At 44.2% G+C, this 19,076-nt stretch overlaps 1 protein-coding gene across 2 annotated transcripts; it reads right to left on the bottom strand.

Annotated features, from left to right (window-relative positions):
• Nucleotides 1–72: 72 nt before the first annotated feature.
• Nucleotides 73–18,916, bottom strand: FASTKD3 (FAST kinase domains 3). 2 transcript variants are annotated; one of them, XM_054985332.1, is made up of 7 exons: nucleotides 18,830–18,916; nucleotides 14,831–16,292; nucleotides 9,564–9,649; nucleotides 9,104–9,278; nucleotides 3,540–3,609; nucleotides 785–899; nucleotides 73–207 (listed from the first exon to the last, which is right to left on the bottom strand). In XM_054985332.1, exons 2-7 carry the CDS (start codon nucleotides 16,263–16,265, stop codon nucleotides 109–111), a joined length of 1,980 nt encoding a protein of 659 aa, XP_054841307.1. In that variant the 5' UTR covers nucleotides 16,266–16,292; nucleotides 18,830–18,916; the 3' UTR covers nucleotides 73–108. The 2 variants fall into 2 exon arrangements, with proteins under 2 accessions (XP_054841307.1, XP_054841308.1); XM_054985333.1 differs by lacking the exon at nucleotides 18,830–18,916 and adding an exon at nucleotides 18,637–18,665.
• Between the last annotated feature and the right edge of the window lie 160 nt (nucleotides 18,917–19,076).

Genomic DNA, 19,076 nt, shown 5'->3' with positions numbered 1-19,076 from the left:
ACCAACTTAAAATAATCTAAATACGGAGACACTTTTCCAAAAACAAACTGGTTTATCAAATCTAGCATTAAAAAAATAAAACTATTTATTGTCTGGATTCTGCTGGCATCACCAACTGAGCCTGTAGGAGTTGGGGAAGATTTTCTTGTGTAGATACTTCACTATGTCACTTTTGTTGTTCAGCAGTTCAAATTCAAAAAATGGGATCTATTAAGGTAAAAGAAGGGAGAATCCGTTAGTCAAACCATGACATCAGATGAACGGATAAAACCCTGTTACCTTGATCCCCCCCCCCCCCCCCGCAGTCTCTTCCCTGGTTTTAGGGTCACGACCTGGGCACCAGAGATAGCCCTTCAGGTCTCTCACAAAGGAAGAGATGGAAAGAAAGATGGGTATAAATGAAGCAAATAACAAAACATAAAAATTACAAATTAAAAAAAAAAAGCCGTAAAAACAATCCAGTGCATAAAATCTGCATAACAAACATTCCGTCGCCGAAAATGATATTAATAAAAGTAGATCATAAAAACAGTGGGGAAAAGATGGAACTCTTTAGTTAAAACCCTGAGGAAGAAACGATGTTTCGGCCTGGTCCCTAAAAGACAGTGAGGTAGGTGTCAGGCAAGCCTCGGAGGGGGCATTCTAAAGGCAAGGTCCCAATACCAAAAAAGCCCTGTCCGTGGACACCACCTGCCCCACCTCCGTGGCCAGAGGCACAGAGAATAGGGCCAGAGCTGGACACAGCAGTTGTGTTATACCGACAATGACCAGTCTAAAGATTTACCTGCACTACTTCATAACCAAGCAGCTTCAGATGCCTTTTCTTAATGGCTTCTTTTCCAAGGAGGTGATGACTGTTGATGCAGAATCTCTTTCGATCATCGACACAGAGAGCTATTCTGCCAAATCAAACACAAATGGTTAAAAATAATCACCATCAAATGTATTTATTTCTTAGGTAACCTAAGTATTGGGCTCAATTAAGATTTAGTAACAACAGCCTTAGATTTATATACCACCCTTCAGGACAACTTAACGCCCACTCAGAGCGGTTAAAAGCGTCTTGTTGTTATCCTCAGCTCTGAGAGAGCTGTGACTAGGCCAAGGTCACCCAGCTGGCTTCAAGTAGAAGAATGGAGAATCCAATCCAGCTCTCCAGATGAGAGTCCTGCCGCTCTTAACCTCTGCACCAAACTGGCTCTCTGGTGTACTGGCTGCGATTATGGCTGCTTCGTTGCCCCACTGGTGTCTGAAGAACAGAATCAAGTGGGACTGTCAGACCTTTGGAAGAGCTCTTCTTAAAATGTCCTTGGAACCATGTGGGATCCAGCCACAAAGAAGCAACAACCAGGAGGCTCCAGTAACCCCCCAAAATCAGCCCTCATGCTCCCATGAACTCTAGGGGCCCCCAACGTGGCCCACACGGGCACCACGGCCCCAGGAAAGTGTTTCTAGAAAGTGAGTGAGACCAGATGGAACTTTTGCCCATCGGGGCTTTTGATTCGCTGTGCAGATTTAAAATAATGCTTTGGCAACAAATGCTGCCACAACATAAAGATCCTCACTGCATGACTTTCATTAAGAAAATATCTTTAAACAATATGTTCCTTTAAAAAGGCACCCTGTTAAGCAGAGCTTTTGCCTGAAATGCCAAAGAGTCACTATTGAGACGTTACACATAGCCTTGTTCCTGACATTTTGTGGCTAGCTCCTCCTCCTATGGCAGCCATTTTGTTGTTGTGTCCATCACCTTGTATCGGAATTCCAAAGCTGCCTGGTAGAGATGGGCATGAACCAGAAAAAAAAAAGAACGTGATTTATGGTTTGTCACGTTTCACAAACCACAAACTTTCACGAACCTGCCCCGGTTCACGAATCAGTTTGTTTTGGTTTGTGAAAATGTCACCTCTGGGCCAGCAAATCACCACTTCCGGGTCAGCAGAAGGTCACTTCCGGGTCAGCAGCAAGTCTGCAGGAAGTCCATCCCCTGTTGCCTAGGAAACCGACTGATCGGCGCCAGGCTGTCTGCAGTGATGAACTGAAAAACGAACCAAATGAACCAGCCTAAAGTTCATGGTGGTTCATCAGAAATGGGATCTGATGAACCACTTGTTCACAAACCATGGACCGGCCTGGTTCATCACGAATTTTGGTTCGTATTTTGGTTCGTGCCCATCTCTACTGCCTGCAGGATCAAAAAGGTTGGGGACCTCTGAACTTGACAGTCTGCAACATCAGTTGGGACTGTCTATGATGATGCATAGCACAAGCAAATTTACACACTGAACTTTGCCAGTGTTGTTTGTTATGTAAAATGAAAGGGATGCTGCAGACATTCCAGACCTAACAACCACCACCACCACCACATTTGATTTATATACCGCCCTTCAGGACAATTTAATGCCCACTCAGAGCAGTTTACAAAGTGTGTTATTCCTATCCTCACGACAATCACCCTGTGAGGTGGGTGGGGCTGAGAGCGCTCTGGAAGAGCTGCAAGTGACCCAAGGCCAACCAGATGGCTTCAAGCAGAGGAGTGGGGAATCAAACCTGGTTCTCCAGATTAGAGTCCTTCAAGAATCCTTGCATCCATGTATGAAAATTAAGGGTATCCACAGAAGTGAGCTATGTGAGAGTTTGTGTTGTTTTCTTTTAATTTCGTGACCCACCTCAATAGCATTGCTGCTAATGAATAAATATTGCTCAATATAGCACAATAACCTTATCTTCTGCAAGAAAGCGGCAGATGAGCTGTTCCTGGCAAGGCCTGCAGGTCTCAAGAAACGGTTCTCTGGGTTCTACCGTGGCTGGGGGCAGAAAATAAGCTTCGTTCTTGTTGGTTTGCCATTCTGGATTGTGTGCTGGTTCCTTCCTCTAGCAATGGCTCTGGGGAGTGGAGGGGATGGGAGAGGAAAGCGGAAACCCCACATTCCTCTGAACTAAGTTGGCTGCAAGGTCTAGTCTGCCTTCTACTGACTCAGATCATTGGTTCATCAAAGTCACTACTGTCTACTCAGACTAGCTGTGGCTTTTCCAATCACCTGAGGCTTTTTCAATCACTTGATTCTTTTTTATGGGAGATGGCAGGGATTGAACCTGGGACCTTCTACATGGCTAGCAGGCTGCCCTACCACTTGAGCCACAGACCCATCCTTTGATCTGCTGAGTAATATGGCTGCTGTACCGTTCTCTGAACCACTTCTGAGTTAAAGTGGCTCCTCTGAGAGAAAGAAAAGTAATGCGGGAACAGGCTAAATGGGATCCCTTCCCTCAACTGAGTGTAAGAGCCAGGTGAGGAGAAACTCTATAATAAAAGTTCAAACTGACAGTCGACCCACATGAGCACCCTTATAACGCCACCCGGTTGTGTCTTCAAGGCTATTCAGAACCAAGCTTTCACTCAATCGGCATTTCAAGCTGAGGAAAGAGCAGAGAACTCCCTGTCCCCTTAAGAACCAAATGACAAAGCTTCTTCATGGCTAGCTGATCCATGTGGAGATCACTTCAGAACAGGTTCACGATGGGCCTCTCGGGCTTACCTCTGGATCACCTCATCGTACTGGGTAGCAGGCAACACAAACCCTTCTTCATCAAGTTTAATCTCGATATCTTGTGTGAGAAACAAGAAAAAAAACAGAAGTTATTTTCCTGCAGCACTGGCTTTAATGTTCTGCTTGTTAGTGGAGGATTTTGTAACCCACCCTGAGCCTGCTGGAAATGTGGAGAGGGCGGAATAAAAATCAAAAATAAATAAATAAAAAATAAATAAAAATTACCTACTATCCTGCCCACTCTAGGTAGAGCCAAGGAATAAATTCCTAGAAGAGTTTTTAATTGGTTTAAACTCCTCTTCAGACTCTGAGAAGTTGTTTTTTCTCTTGTCTGACGCTGCTGCATTTGTTTCTTAGCCTCTCTCTGTTCGCCTCAGCAGCCAAGAAAATCCCGGCTAGAGCTGTTTCCAGAGACAGCAGTAGTTTTATCTGACTGGTATTTTCTGCCTAGATCATTTTAATCTTTTAATATCTGTACATATGTTCATATGTTTGTTTTATGTGTTTTATGTCTATGGATTGTAACGGCCTTTGGCCACAAACAATAAACCTTCCTACCTACCGGAATACAGTTGAGACACATTTGTGTTATTTTTGATGTGTAAAAAAGGGAAACGTCAGAAGCTTCCTTGTGGTTTTTCGACACTAAACCTGACTGAGAGTCCTGCTGATTTGGCCCCAAATCCTCAGGTTTGTTCTTACAAGCAGCTTTAAAGAAAATCTTGCCACGCTACAAAATTTCAAATCTTAACCAAGCAAGATGGTCCAAAGGTCTTAACTGTATCTTCACAGAATCACAGAGTTGGAGGGGGCCATACAGACCTTCTAGTCCAACCCCCTGCCCAGTGCAGGAGGAGCCTAAAGCATCCCCCATCTTATTTCTGAAGTATTCAAAAAATGTCTTTCAAGCATACAGAAGTGGTTTTTCCCCCCTTTCCAATGTCCCCCATTCACACTCAATGCTATACTGGAAAAGAAAAAAAAACTCAATATGCTTGAAAGACATTTTTTGGATACTTGACTGTGACTCTTGGAAAAAGAAACACTTTGAAACGGGATACCTTGGATCTAGACAGTTTGGTGTAGTGGTTAAGAGTGGCAGGACTCTTAATCTGGAGAGCCGGGTTTGATTCCCCACTCCTCCACTTGAAGCCAGCTGGGTGACCTTGGGCTAGTCCCAGCTCTCTGGAGCTCTCTCAGCCCCACCCACCTCACAGGGTGATTGTCGTGGGGATAATAATAGCATACTTTGTAAACTGCTCTGAGTGGGCGTTCAGTTGTCCTGAAGGGCGGTATATAATTCGAATGTTGTTATTGTTATTATTATTGACAACTCGTTAGAGCAAAGGATCAATCACAGCTGCTTACAGGACTCTTCATTTAAAACTTTATTATTGGACTCTCTGGCACAACAAGGATAGAGTGTATATGGACTTTTGATACTTATTGCTCTGAACGTATGATGGACTAAACAGCACTTTGACTTATAGATTTATGCGATATGGACATTTTGAATGTGTTATGAATATACCAGCACTTTGTTAAATGGATATATGTGCAATATATTATACGCAAATGGGCCCCATGACACAGAGTGGTAAGCTGCAGTACTGCAGCCCAAGCTCTGCTCACGACCTGAGTTCGATCCTGGCAGAAGCCGGGTTCAGGTCGCCGGCTCAAGGTTGACTCAGCCTTCCATCCTTCCGAGGTCGGTAAAATGAGTACCCAGTTTCCTGGGGGTAAAGTGTAGATGACTGGGGAAGGCAATGGCAAACCACCCCGTAACAAAGTCTGCCGAGAAAACGTCATGATGCGACATCCCCCCATGGGTCAGTAATGACTCGGTGCTTGCACAGGAGACCACTTTTACCTTTATGTTATATAAAAACTGTATAAGTCATATACATAACACATCACAGCCATCTGGGCTCTGAGAAGGGACCTGCAGCTAAAAGAGTACTCTTGGAATATACTTGGAAGGCGATGATGTCGACAGAAGGCCCCTTTCCAGTCACCTGCATGGAGTGTGCCATGTTTGTTTTCCTCCCAGAAGAAAAGACAGACTTCACTTGTCAGAAGTGTAAGATGGTCAGGCTTTTGGAGGAGAAGATTCAGCCCCTGGAGGAGAGGATCACCACCCTTCAGGAAATCAAGGAAGGGGAGGATTTTATTGAGAAGAGCCTGGGGGCTCAGCACAAGCATGAAGAAGTAAGTCCAAGAGAAGACAGAGGAGTCGATCTCCCTTCTGAGCCTCCTCTCAGTTTTGCAGCACAAACCGGAAGACTAAGACAACACTCTGGTCCACTGGAGCTCAAGAATTGTTTTGAGGTGCTTGAGATGGTGACAAAGACGAGAGTAGAAGGAGAACCACAAAAACTTGGAGGAGGGAGTGAAGAGGGTATGGGGCCATACGGAAGTGGAAGAAAACGGAAGGTGGTGGTCATTGGGGACTCTCTGCTCAGGGGTATGGAACGTCATGTGTTCAGGCCAGATCCCCTACTCCGAGAGATGTGTTGCTTGCCGGGAGCCAGAATTCAGGATATTACAGACCGACTGCCAAACCTGATCGGACTGACTGATCAGTATCTGTTTGTGCTGGTTCACATGGGAACTAATGAATACCATTGCAAGAATGAAAGAAGACTATGAAGCTCTTGGAAGGCAGTTGAAGACAGTGGGGGCATGAGTGGTATTCTCTTCTATCCTTCCTGTCAACAGAAGAGGAATGCAAAGGGAGCAGACTATACTCAAGCTGAATCGTTGGCTGAGGTGGTGATGCCGGCAGGAGCGCTTTGGGTTCTGGGACCACGGGATAAGTTTCCTTAGAGAAGGCCTTCTAGCACATGATGGGCTTCACCTCTCAAGGTCAGGGAAGAAAATGTTTGGAAAGAACCTGGAGAGCTTCATCAGGAGAGCTTTAAAGTGATGCTGCAAAGGGAAGGGGACGATCGTCATGGTGATTTCATTGAAAAAGTGAAAACAGTGGGGGCCCACCTAGGTAGGAAAGGTCAAACAAAGGTACAAGGCTACAAGTGCCTATATACCAATGCCCGAAGTATGGGTAATAAGAAGAAAGAGCTTGAGCTTCTCTTGCAAACAGAGGGCTACGATATAGTAGGAATTACTGAAACTTGGTGGGATGATTCCCATAACTGGAATGTGGTAGTGGATGTGTACAAGTTGTTCAAGATAAACTGCAAGGGTAGAAGAGGGGGTGGAGTGGCATTGTATGTGAGGAGAGGGCTTGATTGTCAGCAAGTTCTGGAGAATGTGGTTGACAGCCCGGTGGAAAGTATATGGGTTATAAGGCAAGGCAAGCAGTTCTATGTTATACTTGATTTTCCCATGCTCAAATAACTGGTAAGGTTTTGGCGTGCAGTATACACGGGTCCTGTGAGAACCCTTTTTAGTTATGGCTAGACATTCAGTATACAATCATACATTCACAGCATCTGGGAGAAGTAGCAAGAGCTGGCATCTGGACGCGCCAAGGTCAGTGCTCGCTTAGAGGAGCCTATTTGTATAAGATAACAGGAGAGGCCCATTCTGGGTCTCAAAAATAACACTTGCACTAAGGAGAGAATATATCAGGTTAATAATGAGCATTGTGGTTACAACATACAGACAATCATGGCATGACTGAACATAGACATAACACCATCTACAGATGGTACTAGACACAACAGCCCTGGGGGGCTAGTTGACATTGACATAGAGGTTGTGGCGAGGCCCCTGGCTGCACTGGATGAATACAAATCCCCTGGGCCAGATGGGGTGCACCCAAGAGTGCTGAAAGAACTTTCCAGAGAACTTGCAGAACCCCTGACCATCATCTTCAAGGCCTCTTGGAGGACTGGGGATGTGCCACAAGATTGGAGAAGAGTGAATGTTATCCCAATCTTTAAGAAAGGGATGAAGGATGACCCGGGAAACTACAGGCCAGTCAGTCTGACTTTTGTTGCTGAAAAGATATTAGAGCAGATTTTAAAGGGATCGATCTGTAAGCATCTGAAGGACCATTTAGTGATCCAGGGAAGTCAACATGGTTTTGTCCCCACAGATCTTGTCAGACCAAATTGGTTGCCTTCTTTGATCGAGTGATGAGCTTACTGGATCGTGGTAACTCTGTTGACATGATTTACCAAGATTTCAGTACAGCTTTTGATAAAGTTCTTCATTACATTCTAATGGGTAAACTGGAATACTGCGGACTGGACTACAAACAAACAAACAAACAAACAAACAAACAAACAAACAAACAAACAAACAAACAAACAAACAAACAAACAAACAAACAGGCTACTCATTAAATATGCTGATGATACCAAATTGGGAGGAGTGGCAAACACCCAAGAAGATAAGAGTTAAAATTCCACAAGACCTGAATACTCTGGAGAAGTGGGCAGTTGTGAACAGGATGCAGTTCAACATAGGTAAGTGCACAGTATTACATCCGGGCCACAAAAATGTGAAACACAAATACAGGATGGGGGGTACACTTCTGGATAGTAGTGTATACGAAAGAGATCTTGGAGTAAGAGTGGACTGTAAACTAAATATGAGCAGTCAGTGTGATGCGGTGGCAAAAAAGGCTAATTCAATCCTGGGTTGTATCAAAGGGGCCATAGCATCAAAATCGCAGGTGGTCATAGCTCCTCTCTATAGTGCCTTGGTCAGGCCGCACCTGGAGTACTGTGTGCAGTTCTGGAGGCCTCACTTCAAAAAGGATATGGACAATATTGAGAAGGCGCAGAGGAGAGCGACGAGAATGATCAGGGGTCTGGATACTGAGCCTTACGAGGAAAGGCTGAGGGCCTTGGGAATGTTTAGTTTGGAGAAGCGGAGATTGAGGGGGGACATGGTTGCTCTCTTTAAACATTTGAAAGGCTGTCATTTGGAGGAGGGCAAGGAGCTGTTCCAGTTGGCAGCAGAGGATAGAACTCGAATCAACGGGCTTAAATTACATGCACAAAGGTACCTGCTGGATATTAGGAAAAACTTTTTCATGGTCAGAGTAGTTCAAGGGTGGAATCAGCTGCCTAGGGAGGTGGTGAGCTCCCCCTCACTGGCAGTTTTCAAGAAGAGGCTGGATGAATATTTGTCAGGGATGCTTTAGGCTCATCCTGCATTGGGCAGGGGGCTAGATTAGAAGGTCTGTATGGCCCCTTCCAACTCTGTGATTCTGTATTGAGACCAGCATTTAAGCACTAGCACTTTATTTTTAGAATACGCAATTAACTGAATGACTTACAAGTACGAAGAGTTTATTTTGCATATGGCACTTCAAGAGGTTTATTCCTTGTCAGTACAGAGAGGAAATATTGAATTACGCTAGATCATTCAGAAGTTTATGTTATGATAGATGAGTAAGCTACTGCACAATATTGGGTATACATTGTGTTAAATACCAAATATTTATTATAGAGCTTGCATTTATTTTTGTTGTTGGCTGTGATATTTAGTAAGACTTTGCGAGGTTTTTTTACCATGATGCACTCTCATTTTGGTAATGTTTACATGCAGCCACACTAAAATTAGTTATTCATGCCTACCTATGGTATAGTAGTAAGGGGACAACACGTGGGAGGCAAAATATATCCGAGCCCCCAAGAGGTCAATCAGGCCAGCCTTGACTTGGTTGTAGAGGTGAACATCTACAGAGGACTCCAGCGAACGGCCTGGTTTGAGAAAGGACTTGACTCGGTATCTTGGAAGCAGTTTGGGACCCTTTTAAAACAGGAAATGAAAACTAAGCCAAGTCTATTCCCACTGATTACATAAACCTTGATACATATGCAAGAAATAGGAAAGCAGGGGGGAAGAAAACCTTCACAAGTTCCTTGTAACTCTCGGAAGGGTCTGAGCATTGCTGTATTGCGGCATGTAAAACTCAGCAAGGCACAGGGCTCAATACAAAGCTACCAGTAAAATGATTATTACTATTTATGAGCAAGTATCAGCCATGTTCTGATAGAATCAAGCTACACAAAATAACCTGTCATAATCACATACCTTATAGGATGGACATTCCACGGCAACTGTCAGAAACAGCTGGGTCAACTGAGAACAGACAGACCTTGTCAAACCAGGTTCTTCGGCTAGAATACAGAGAACCAGAGAGACATGACCAGGGGAGCATCTCATACAGTTATCATTTAAAAACTAACACCACAGCTTACAAAGTGAGGGGGGAAAGGAGGCAACCAGAGTTACCAAATGTGCTAACCCTTTGTCAGAATACTGGAAGGGCTTCCCTAAACGGCTGTACCGCTTCAACCTGGTGAGGGCATGCTCTGGTTTCCCTGGAGCACGCAGCAATAACCCTTCATCATAACTGAAACTATTTCTACACCTAACGTAGCCATGGTTAATGTTAACTAGGTTGCTTTTTAACCAAAATCTGCAAGTTTGCCTGAGTAAGATCTGCTTCATGATAACCAAAGTTAAGGTGAGGGAAAACATCTCTCTAAACCGGGGGGTCCCCAACATGGTAACTACCTACACTTTTCATGGCACCTGCTAAGGGCATTTAGAAGCTAACCAACTACTATAGGAGGCAAAAGAGAAATACAATTCCTCTAAAGTATTTAGTAATTTTTATCAAAAAAAATTTGGTTAAAAATTGTCCTCCTCAACTTATGGGAAGATCCCAGTTTCCCAAAGATTCGTAAAGAACTCGTCGCAAACATGCTCGTTGCAGCTAAAGCAATCCTTTTTGAAATCTTGGAAGTCAAAAAACTTACCATCTATCCAATCCTGGTTTAATAAACTATGGGACTATCTAACTATGGATAAGATAACAGAATGCATTTATCTGACAGAAAATCCTGATTTCAGTTCAGATTTTTTTCAAACATGGCAACCTTTCCTAGAATTTATGCAACAAAATGATAAAATACTACAGTCGCTGCCTGATAACCTTGAAGTCATAGCAATTTATTAGTAACCATTTATTACAGTACAATTGTTGTAGAAATTGTTTTAGCTTTTGTACAATTCACACAGTAAATGTCTCAAACTCCAGGTTTCCACTTAAACTTCCTGCAATTGTTATAGTTGTGGTAAGTGTTATATTTGTTGTTTGTTAACTGTTGAAAAAACTCAAAAATAAAAAATTAAAAAAAAAGGTTATATAAAGTGCAGACAGTGCTAAAGTGTATCAAACACATACAAAAATTATACAAAAGTTATAATCCAGTTTCAATACACGATCAGAATTCACAGTTCACAGATTCATGACCATAACAGGTAATTCATAACCATAATAGGTGGGTTGTTTAACTGGTGCAGTAATCATATCACTTCTTTTTCAGAGTGTGGACCATTCTCCAAATGGGAGTAGAGCTGCAAGTCGTCTTCCCAACAGCCTACAGGTCTTACGCCAGCCAATTATCAATTCCCGTTTCATCGGACAAGCTTCCTCACGGGCATAATATCACAAACTAAATTCTGACCTAACCAACATATCTTTTAAGTTGCTGGTTCTACGATAGCCTATTGCTGGAGGTTCCGAGCACCCAGGGATCCCTCCTACAAGACGGTAACTAAAGAGGGTTAATTAATGTATTTGCACTTTCAATTTGTGATGTCTCAGATAATGGGACATTGTATCTTTAAAACGACTGGGTATATAAGCCAAGGATAATTGATGCGTTACACGGCAATGCTCCATTGAATTTCTTCAACTGGTTTTATGGGATTGAGTATGGTGAGACCAGTGAGTATTGGCATAGATTTTTTTGCAACATTATATAAATCATTTCGGTTTACAGTAGATTTATATTATGCCTTTATTATAATTTGTGATATTATGCCCATGAGGAAGCTTGTCCGGTGGTTATGAATTACCTGGTTATGAATTACCTGTTATGGTCATGAATCTGTGAATTGTGAATTCTGATCGTGTATTGAAACTGGATTATAACTTTTATATGTGTTTGATACACTTTAGCACTGTCTGCACTTTATATAACCAATTTTTTTTGATAAAAATTACTAAATACTTTAGAGGAATTGTATTTCTCTTTTGCCTCCTACAGTAGTTGGTTAGCTTGTGTTTCAGTGGAGGTGCCCCAGTTGTATTAGTTATAAGGGCATTTAGAAACCAGGCAGCCCAAGTGGGCCTTCTGACTGGCTGTGCAAACCTTGTAAAAGTTATTTTGGCAGCAGCTGCCACCCCAGCCCAAGCAGCTTCTCCGTATGACTGAAAGTAAGCGGTGTGTATGCAAGAAAATGCTTTTAAACAAGATTATCATTTTAAAAGGCAAAAAAGGATGTTGCAGTGGGAAAAGCTTTCGTTTTATTCCTACTGCCTCTATGCATTTTGCAGGTGCTTCTTTGCGGGTGTCTGTATAATATCAGGTAATTCCCACGGCGGCAGGTTTTCAGACTGTTGCTGTGGGAATTATAGAACCATAGGGCTGGAAGGGACCTCCAGGGTCATGTAGTCTAACCCCCTGCACAATGCAGGGATTTCACAACTACCTCCCCCCCTCCACACCCCCAGCGCCCCTTGCTCCATGCCCACAAGGAATAATTGCCTGATGCATAATACAGATCCCCTTGCATTTCAACGGGAAGTTCCTTAGTTTATAATTGTAGTCTTAGCTAACTAACTGGTGGGGGACATGTTAAAAAAAATAGAGCTGAAAGCCAAACTACACAATACATTTTTTTAACAAGTCCAGTCCAAAATTCATTGAAACCAACTTACTTTCCCGACAGTCATGCAAAAGCTGCAGAGAAGTTACTTCCCGAAATGCCACAGAACTTCATTCGGACACGGATCTTGGCACTGAGGGCAAAGGAGCCCTGTGCCGTTTTCCTGAACTTCAGGCAGACTGGGGGGTGGGGGTAGCTGCCCAGTTTTCGGGCTGCATGTGCACTCAATAGCGTACATCCATCCCTGCAATGTGGCAAAAGAAACCTCTCCCATGCCATAGTTCCAATCAAAATCAAAGCCTGCGGTGTTTGGAGAAATGCTCCTGCCTGCTAGTGTCTGATTGCAGGGAAAGTCACGTTGCACAGTTTGGGCCTGCCAATTAAGACTACACTTACTTTTTTAGAAAAGGCTATTTTGATTCTGGTGTATTACCACAATAGAGACTTGAAAAATAAAACATTAAAAAGTAGTCTGTCCTCCCAGGAAAACATGATTGTTTGCGCTCATTAAGCAGTGCCATTTTAATACTTTGAAAAGGAATCTTTACGCTTAGAAAGAATGCACCTTTATTTAAATCAAATCAAGTACTTAAGTAGGTAAAGAAGTGTACTGTTAATCAGCGCTTTTTTTCTGGTGGAAAGAGGTGGTGGAACTCAGTGGGTTGCCCTCGGAGAAAATGGTCACATGGCTGGTGGCCCCGCCCCCTGATCTCCAGACAGAGGGGAGTTGAGATTGCCCTCCATGCTGCCGAGCGGAGCGGAGGGCAATCTCAACTCCTCTCTGTCTGGAGATCAGGGGGCGGGGCCACCAGCCATGTGACCATTTTCAAGAGGTGCCGGAACTCCGTCCACCGTGTTCCTGCTGAAAAAAAGCCCTGCTGTTAATCAACATAACTTTTCAAATCAGCTACCATTTTGTTTTCCTTCCAAATCCCAAATATCAATTCAAAAATACACCACAATATTGGGGTACAGCAGCGCGGGAAATAGTTCTAACAAGGTCCTGTCAGAACTTACATTCTTCCCTTTTTCTTGAGCTAAAGCATGACCCTGCTGATATTTACCATTTTCTAAGTAGCAGAAAGTGGGGAAAGGGGCTGGAGGTATGTGTGTCCCAAACAACATCAGAGACTCCAACTTCATGGTTTTCAAACTAGCTCTTTACTTGTGGATTTTCTGCCAAGGAAATCCTGCACAGCATCCATGGAATGCCTGTGCCTGGCAAAGGATTCTTGGATGTGTTCTCACTTCCTGTAGCTAACAACCAGGCCTGCAGCCGCCACATGAACATAGACATTACCTAGTGCTGTTTCACTATTGCCGCCATCAAGAAAAAGAGTGCTGCTAGTTTTTATAGTTTTGTACGATGCTTTTAAATGTTTTATATGGAATGTTTTAAATGTTTTAATTGCTGTTATCCGCCCTGAGCCTGCTTGCGGGGAGGGCGGAATACAAATACAATAAAATAAATAAATAAAAATGCATCCTGCATGGAAAAAAATGCACACCAACGAGTATCTCCTCACAAGCCCCAATTCACCTTGTAACTTCCTGTTTAGCACAATCCCTAACTTGCTGCTGCATCCCAGCCAGCAATAGGTCAGGCTGCATCTGCCCTCCAAACTAGATGGGTGCACAGTCTGGGTTTAGAGGGCAAATGTAAGCCAGCATTTACTGGTTCCAGTGTAACAGCAAGCCACAAGGCCAAAGTCAGACAAGCCTGGGATTTCTGTTCCAGCTAAAAGCAAAGTGATCTGAAGATTTCTTCCTCTGCCAGTTCCTGGGCACTCAACAAACCGTGATAATTAAATGGAGGCTTTGTGCTATGGTTCAAGTTCAGAGTTTATTGCCACAGGTTGTCACAAAATTACAAAAAACCCATTAGATAAGATAAAAATTAGGTAAAACACAATTAGGTAAAACACAAGTTTAGGTAATGCCCTCTTTCTGCATCAGACCTTATCTTCATAGCAGCAAAGGTAAAAAGCGAAGCTCTATATGAAACGAATGCATCACCATCAGAAAGCAAAAGAGATTTTCTCTTGAGTCTGTGTATAAGCTTAAACCAGATAAAAATCCTGCCAGAAATTTAGATCTGAGGTCAGAATAAATAGGACAAAAAGGGATAAAATGAGGTACATTCTCTAGTGTATGAGATCCACAAATACAGACCCTTTGAGCTACAAGCGTTTGAGAATAACATCCAGACAATACTGCTGAGGGCATGGATTGAAATCGCAATAGGGTAAAGGATGCTCTAAGATTATGATTAGAGATGTTAAGATAAGGAGAGAGGATGTGGTCAAATTTAATAAATCTGAACCACGGTGCTGACTTTGAATTTAGAATTTGGGAGTGATCAGTCAATGCATCGGAGTTAAAGATCCAATCCCTAAGTTGGGGATAGGTGGCCATAGATCCTGTGAGATCATCAGGGATAGAGTACGTGTGCTATGGGGTCACAACTGTTCTTTGGCATTACAAGTATCTCAACCCAAGCTGTTTTTCATAAAGATGTCTGCCACAGCAATCAATCCAATGAAGAACCTCCAAGCTCCTACAAACAGTTTGGAAAGCAGGTGAACAGAATACTAGAAAGGTCAACCGAACACACTTACCTTGCAATTGCTGCAGAAAGTAAGGATTAAATACTTTTGCCAGAAAATTCAGTGGATAGCGCTCAACCAGGGTGAACGAATGAAGCAGGTTCAACAGAACATGGGGCTGAAACTGTGTAAATCGGGCACTGAGCACCCTTTCCAGTTTTCGGAAAAGAGAGGGCGCACATGGTGGCAGATAATTGAGTTTCCCAAATGGGACAATCTGTTCTGCAATCTGCACGGTGGTGAAACTGTCAGCGTTGTAAATGAAACTTTCCGCCACTGCATTAAAGATGGTTTTGGAGAGAATGTGCTTTCTGCCGCAATATTGCATGACTTTGGAGACCGCCTTGGGGTGCATAGTGAAGGCACATTTGGCAACATGCCTTTCTAGGGCTTCCGTGAAGAAAGGATCATTGTGTCCGAAATGAATGAAAGCCTCCAGCACATGAACAATTTCATCATCTGTGAAACAGGGAACGTGGCGTATTGAATACTTACAAAGCTTTATCACCAGGGGAATCGCTTGGGTTTGATCAAGAACAACCAGTGCATTTAGTACTGTGCTTGTCAGTTTGGGGTTGAGCTCAGGAACCTTAATCACAGTTAAATTGTTCATCTTGTTTAATAGGTCTTGGTACTGCCGTCTCTTCCCTACACCCAACTGCAGGACTCTATACACCATGGCCATTTCATCAGGCCTCCAGTCCTCGAGGTTTGTACTTTGTACCTGGTCCATAATTTGTTCCAGCATTGCACAGCCTGGGCCTTCAAGGTCAAATAAGCCTTCTGCAAGAACACACAAATCTTTGATTGTCATCTGGACCTTATCAAGACGTTCCTGGCTCTCCGATATCAAACGAACCATCAAGGTACTCCACGGGTCCACACGCAATTTTATCAATGCGTTTAGTGAATTCACAAGACCAGAGTTGGACAGGTTTGGGGATTCTTGTTCCAGCTGAAAGCAAAGTGATCTGAAGATTTCATCCTCGGCTAGTTCCTGGGCCTCCTTCAGCCTCCCGTCCTCCACTTCGACATCACACAGTCGCTGGAAGACAGCTGCCACTGTGGTGTCAGCTAAACTCTCCAGAGAGCTCACCCATTTGAAAATGTCTTTGTATGAAAGGCAGTTGTTTAACTCATCCAAAAACTCCTGTTCCTCTATCTGTTTGGTACTTGATTTGAAACGATTACCTGCCTCTCCATGGAGGTTCACCCCTCCCATAATGGAGCTGGGAGGATTTCCCAATTCCGTATGATAATTTCTACAAGCCACGCCCTGCAAAGTGGTCACTGAACATGCCGTTTGCAAGCCTGAAGAGCCATAGCGGCACAGCAGCCCCATTTCTGGACCAAAGCGGTTTATAACTCTCCTTCCAGTCAGTAGCAGTCTGCATGTGTGTACTCTGGAAGTATACACTTGGAAACATTTTAAATTCATCAAGGCCATCTCAGGTCAGCTGTGTGAACATTGTCTCTTGGAAAGGAAAAGGAAAACAGATGTTGGAACAATGCTATAACAGCTATTTCCTGCAACTTACAGCAGCGTGTATTATATACATTTTTACCTTTTCCTTCCTCCAAAAAGCTCACGATGGCCTACTATTTATTTACTGCATTTATGCCCCACCTTTCTCCCCAACAGAGACCTGAAGCGGCATGCACCATTGCCCTCTCCTCCATTTTATCCTGAGAACAACTTGTAGGATAAGTCAGGATGAGAGTGTCTAATGGGCCCCGTGTCACCCAAGAAGCTTCTGCACCAGTGCTGAGACTGAACCTGGGTCTCCCAGACCCTCATCTGCTACTGTAACCACTACACCATGTCGGTTCTCATGGTGGCACACGTCCTGCCCCGCTCTCCGTTTTATCCTCACAAGAAGTCTGTAGATTAAGCTGAAAAACTGGCTGGCCTAAGGGCAACACTCAGCTTCATAACAAAGTGGGGATTTGAACTCGGGGCTCCCAAATCCTAATCCGACACTCGAAGTACTGCACCACAAAATTCTGAAAAGTAAAGCTAAGAGGCTTCCCATTTAGACCTTCATATGTGTGTATGATGCAACCAAGCAGCACCCTCCCTCCCAAAAGTGCAGAATGTGGTCATGACCACAGAATTCAGCTTCCTCTGCTTTCACGTTCCTAATAAAACACGTTGCTCATCCCTTTTGGTCCCCCCAGTAAGGCTGGAAAGTGAATGTGTGTCAAGCCTGTTAAAATCTCATAAACAAGAGGAGGCAGCAGAAGACATCTAATGGGCCGCGAGGAGGCTCTAGTGCCTTGTATACTATCTTACCCCTCCCCATAATTAAGAATACCAGAATAAACTATGCAGAATGGCAAATATGGCACTATGAGATGCACAAAATAAGCAATACAGAGCAATACAGTTCCATACAGGTTGCAAATTCAGTGAGTGTGCCGAAAGACCTGTTTTATAGGTATGTATAAAGGCAGCTCTTTCTACAAACCCAAGAAAAGGCCCAGGTCTAGAGAAAAACTTGAAATGTGGAAAGAAAAAAGGTTAAAACCTGCCAAAATGGTAAAAGCAGCACATGTAGCCCTTGGGGCTATTGCTAGACAACCACAACTGTTTTAGGGAGGAGCTGCAGCTCAGCCTTAGACTATCTGCTTGGCATGCATGAAGTCCCAGGTTCAAACCTCGGCATCTCCCGTTAAAGGGACCGAAGCAGAGGTGATATGAAAGGCTTCCACCTGAGACCATGGAGAGCCACTGCCCGTCTGAATAGACAGTATTGATCTGGATGGACAAAGGATTTGATTCAGTGTAAGGCAGCTTCACGTATTCATTGCCAGCCTTCAAGCCACGGTTTCTGCTGTAAAAGCTAGGGGAAGGGGACAGGACCCTTTCCAGGGACACATCAACCTTCATGGGAGGGCAGCAACCACCAGGTGACTTGATACCACAAGATTTGTATGACACCCAGGCCCAGCTGCTTAATACTGTTCAACAGCTACCTCCCCCCTGCCAAAGTAAGTGTGGGGTAGTGGTTAGTTTCATAGCAGGATCTGGGAGACCCAGGTTCGAATCACCACTCTGCCATGGAAGCTCACAGGGTGATTTTGATTGAGTCACATACTCTCGGTCTAGCCTACCTCACAGAGTTGTTGGGAGGATAGAATAGAGATGGGGAATGATTTGAGCTTTTCCCATTCTCCTGTTGAGGAGAACAGTAGGGTGTGAAAGAAGCAGCCCATAATAAATGTAGCTGAAGTTGAAAACGGTATGCTAGTGGGTGAGTGGGAAAAAGAGAAAGAAGCAAGAAAAGTTGGGTCTATAGGGCTGCCAGGAGGAGGGGGAAAGGAAACGGGGAGGGGGATACAGGGAAAGGCAAGGTGCCCCCCACAAGCAACTGGCACCACACAACTCTACCAGCGTTTTCCCAAGGAAAGACTACCAGGGGAAGGGAAGGGTGAAAAGTTGAGGACAGGGGGAGCGAATAAAGGGGTCGACTGCTGGGTGAGACGGAGGGAAGGAAGCGGGGAGAGGCTGGGGGGGGCTTTCAGGAAACGGAAAGAAGCCACCCTGGGGGAGTGGGAAAATATCTACACTATATTCCCCGCTTGCGCACGTGCCTCAGTAAATATACTGAGTAGGTATACAGAAGCATTGAGAATTTGCATTGCCCGGCACAGGCTGCAGAAATGCGCACTTGGAGCTGAGCCCTCCACTCCTCCTGAAAAGGAAACGAGCCACGCTGCGAATCGAGGAGAGAGCATTTTGCACATGCCCAGAAGCACGCAACGCTGGCTACCTTCCAACCCGCCAACCTCCCCTCCGCACACGCCTGCCCACTTACTGCTTCCTTTAAACTTCCCAAAAGACAAGGGCGGACTGCGCACGCGCAACCGGAGGACGCGCCCGTAAGAAAGGAAAATTGGGCTCTCCGCCGGCCCGTATCTTCTCAGAACAACCAGAGGCTGACCCTGCCTGCAAGGTCGCCGCTGGCCTGACAGGGAATTGTTAAATTTGTCAAATAACGGATCCTTTACCTGAGCCCGCCTCTCGCAACGAGGAACCAAATCAATTATTTTGCTTCGCCCTTTTGTTCCCTCCCCTTTCTGCCATTTTTAAAAATTGACCCTCTTCTCTTTCCGTCCAGACTGATTTTTTTTTGACGTAGCCACCAAATCGCATACTATGTACCGCCTCTTTCATGCTAGACAGCCAATCAAAAAACACGAGAGGACCCACTTTCCGTAGACACGTTTCCGGGTTCCTTAAAACCTTAAAGGGACA

The sequence above is a fragment of the Eublepharis macularius genome, chromosome 7 (genome assembly GCF_028583425.1).
Source record: "Eublepharis macularius isolate TG4126 chromosome 7, MPM_Emac_v1.0, whole genome shotgun sequence".
Taxonomy (NCBI): Eukaryota; Metazoa; Chordata; class Lepidosauria; order Squamata; family Eublepharidae; genus Eublepharis; species Eublepharis macularius.
The sequence above is the reverse complement of the archived record's forward strand: the minus strand, read 5'-3'. Positions and strand labels throughout refer to the sequence as shown.

What these genes read in the sequence shown, in the direction of transcription:
- FASTKD3 (XM_054985332.1), bottom strand. Translation starts at nt 16,265, where the DNA reads ATGGCCTTGATGAATTTAAAATGTTTCCAAGTGTATACTTCCAGAGTA. An exon ending in CTTTCTGCAGCAATTGCAAG is followed by an intron (nt 9,650 to 14,830) that starts GTAAGTGTGTTC and finishes TCTGTATTCTAG; the next exon opens with CCGAAGAACCTGGTTTGACA. An exon ending in TTGGTTATGAAGTAGTGCAG is followed by an intron (nt 208 to 784) that starts GTAAATCTTTAG and finishes TTACCTTAATAG; the next exon opens with ATCCCATTTTTTGAATTTGA.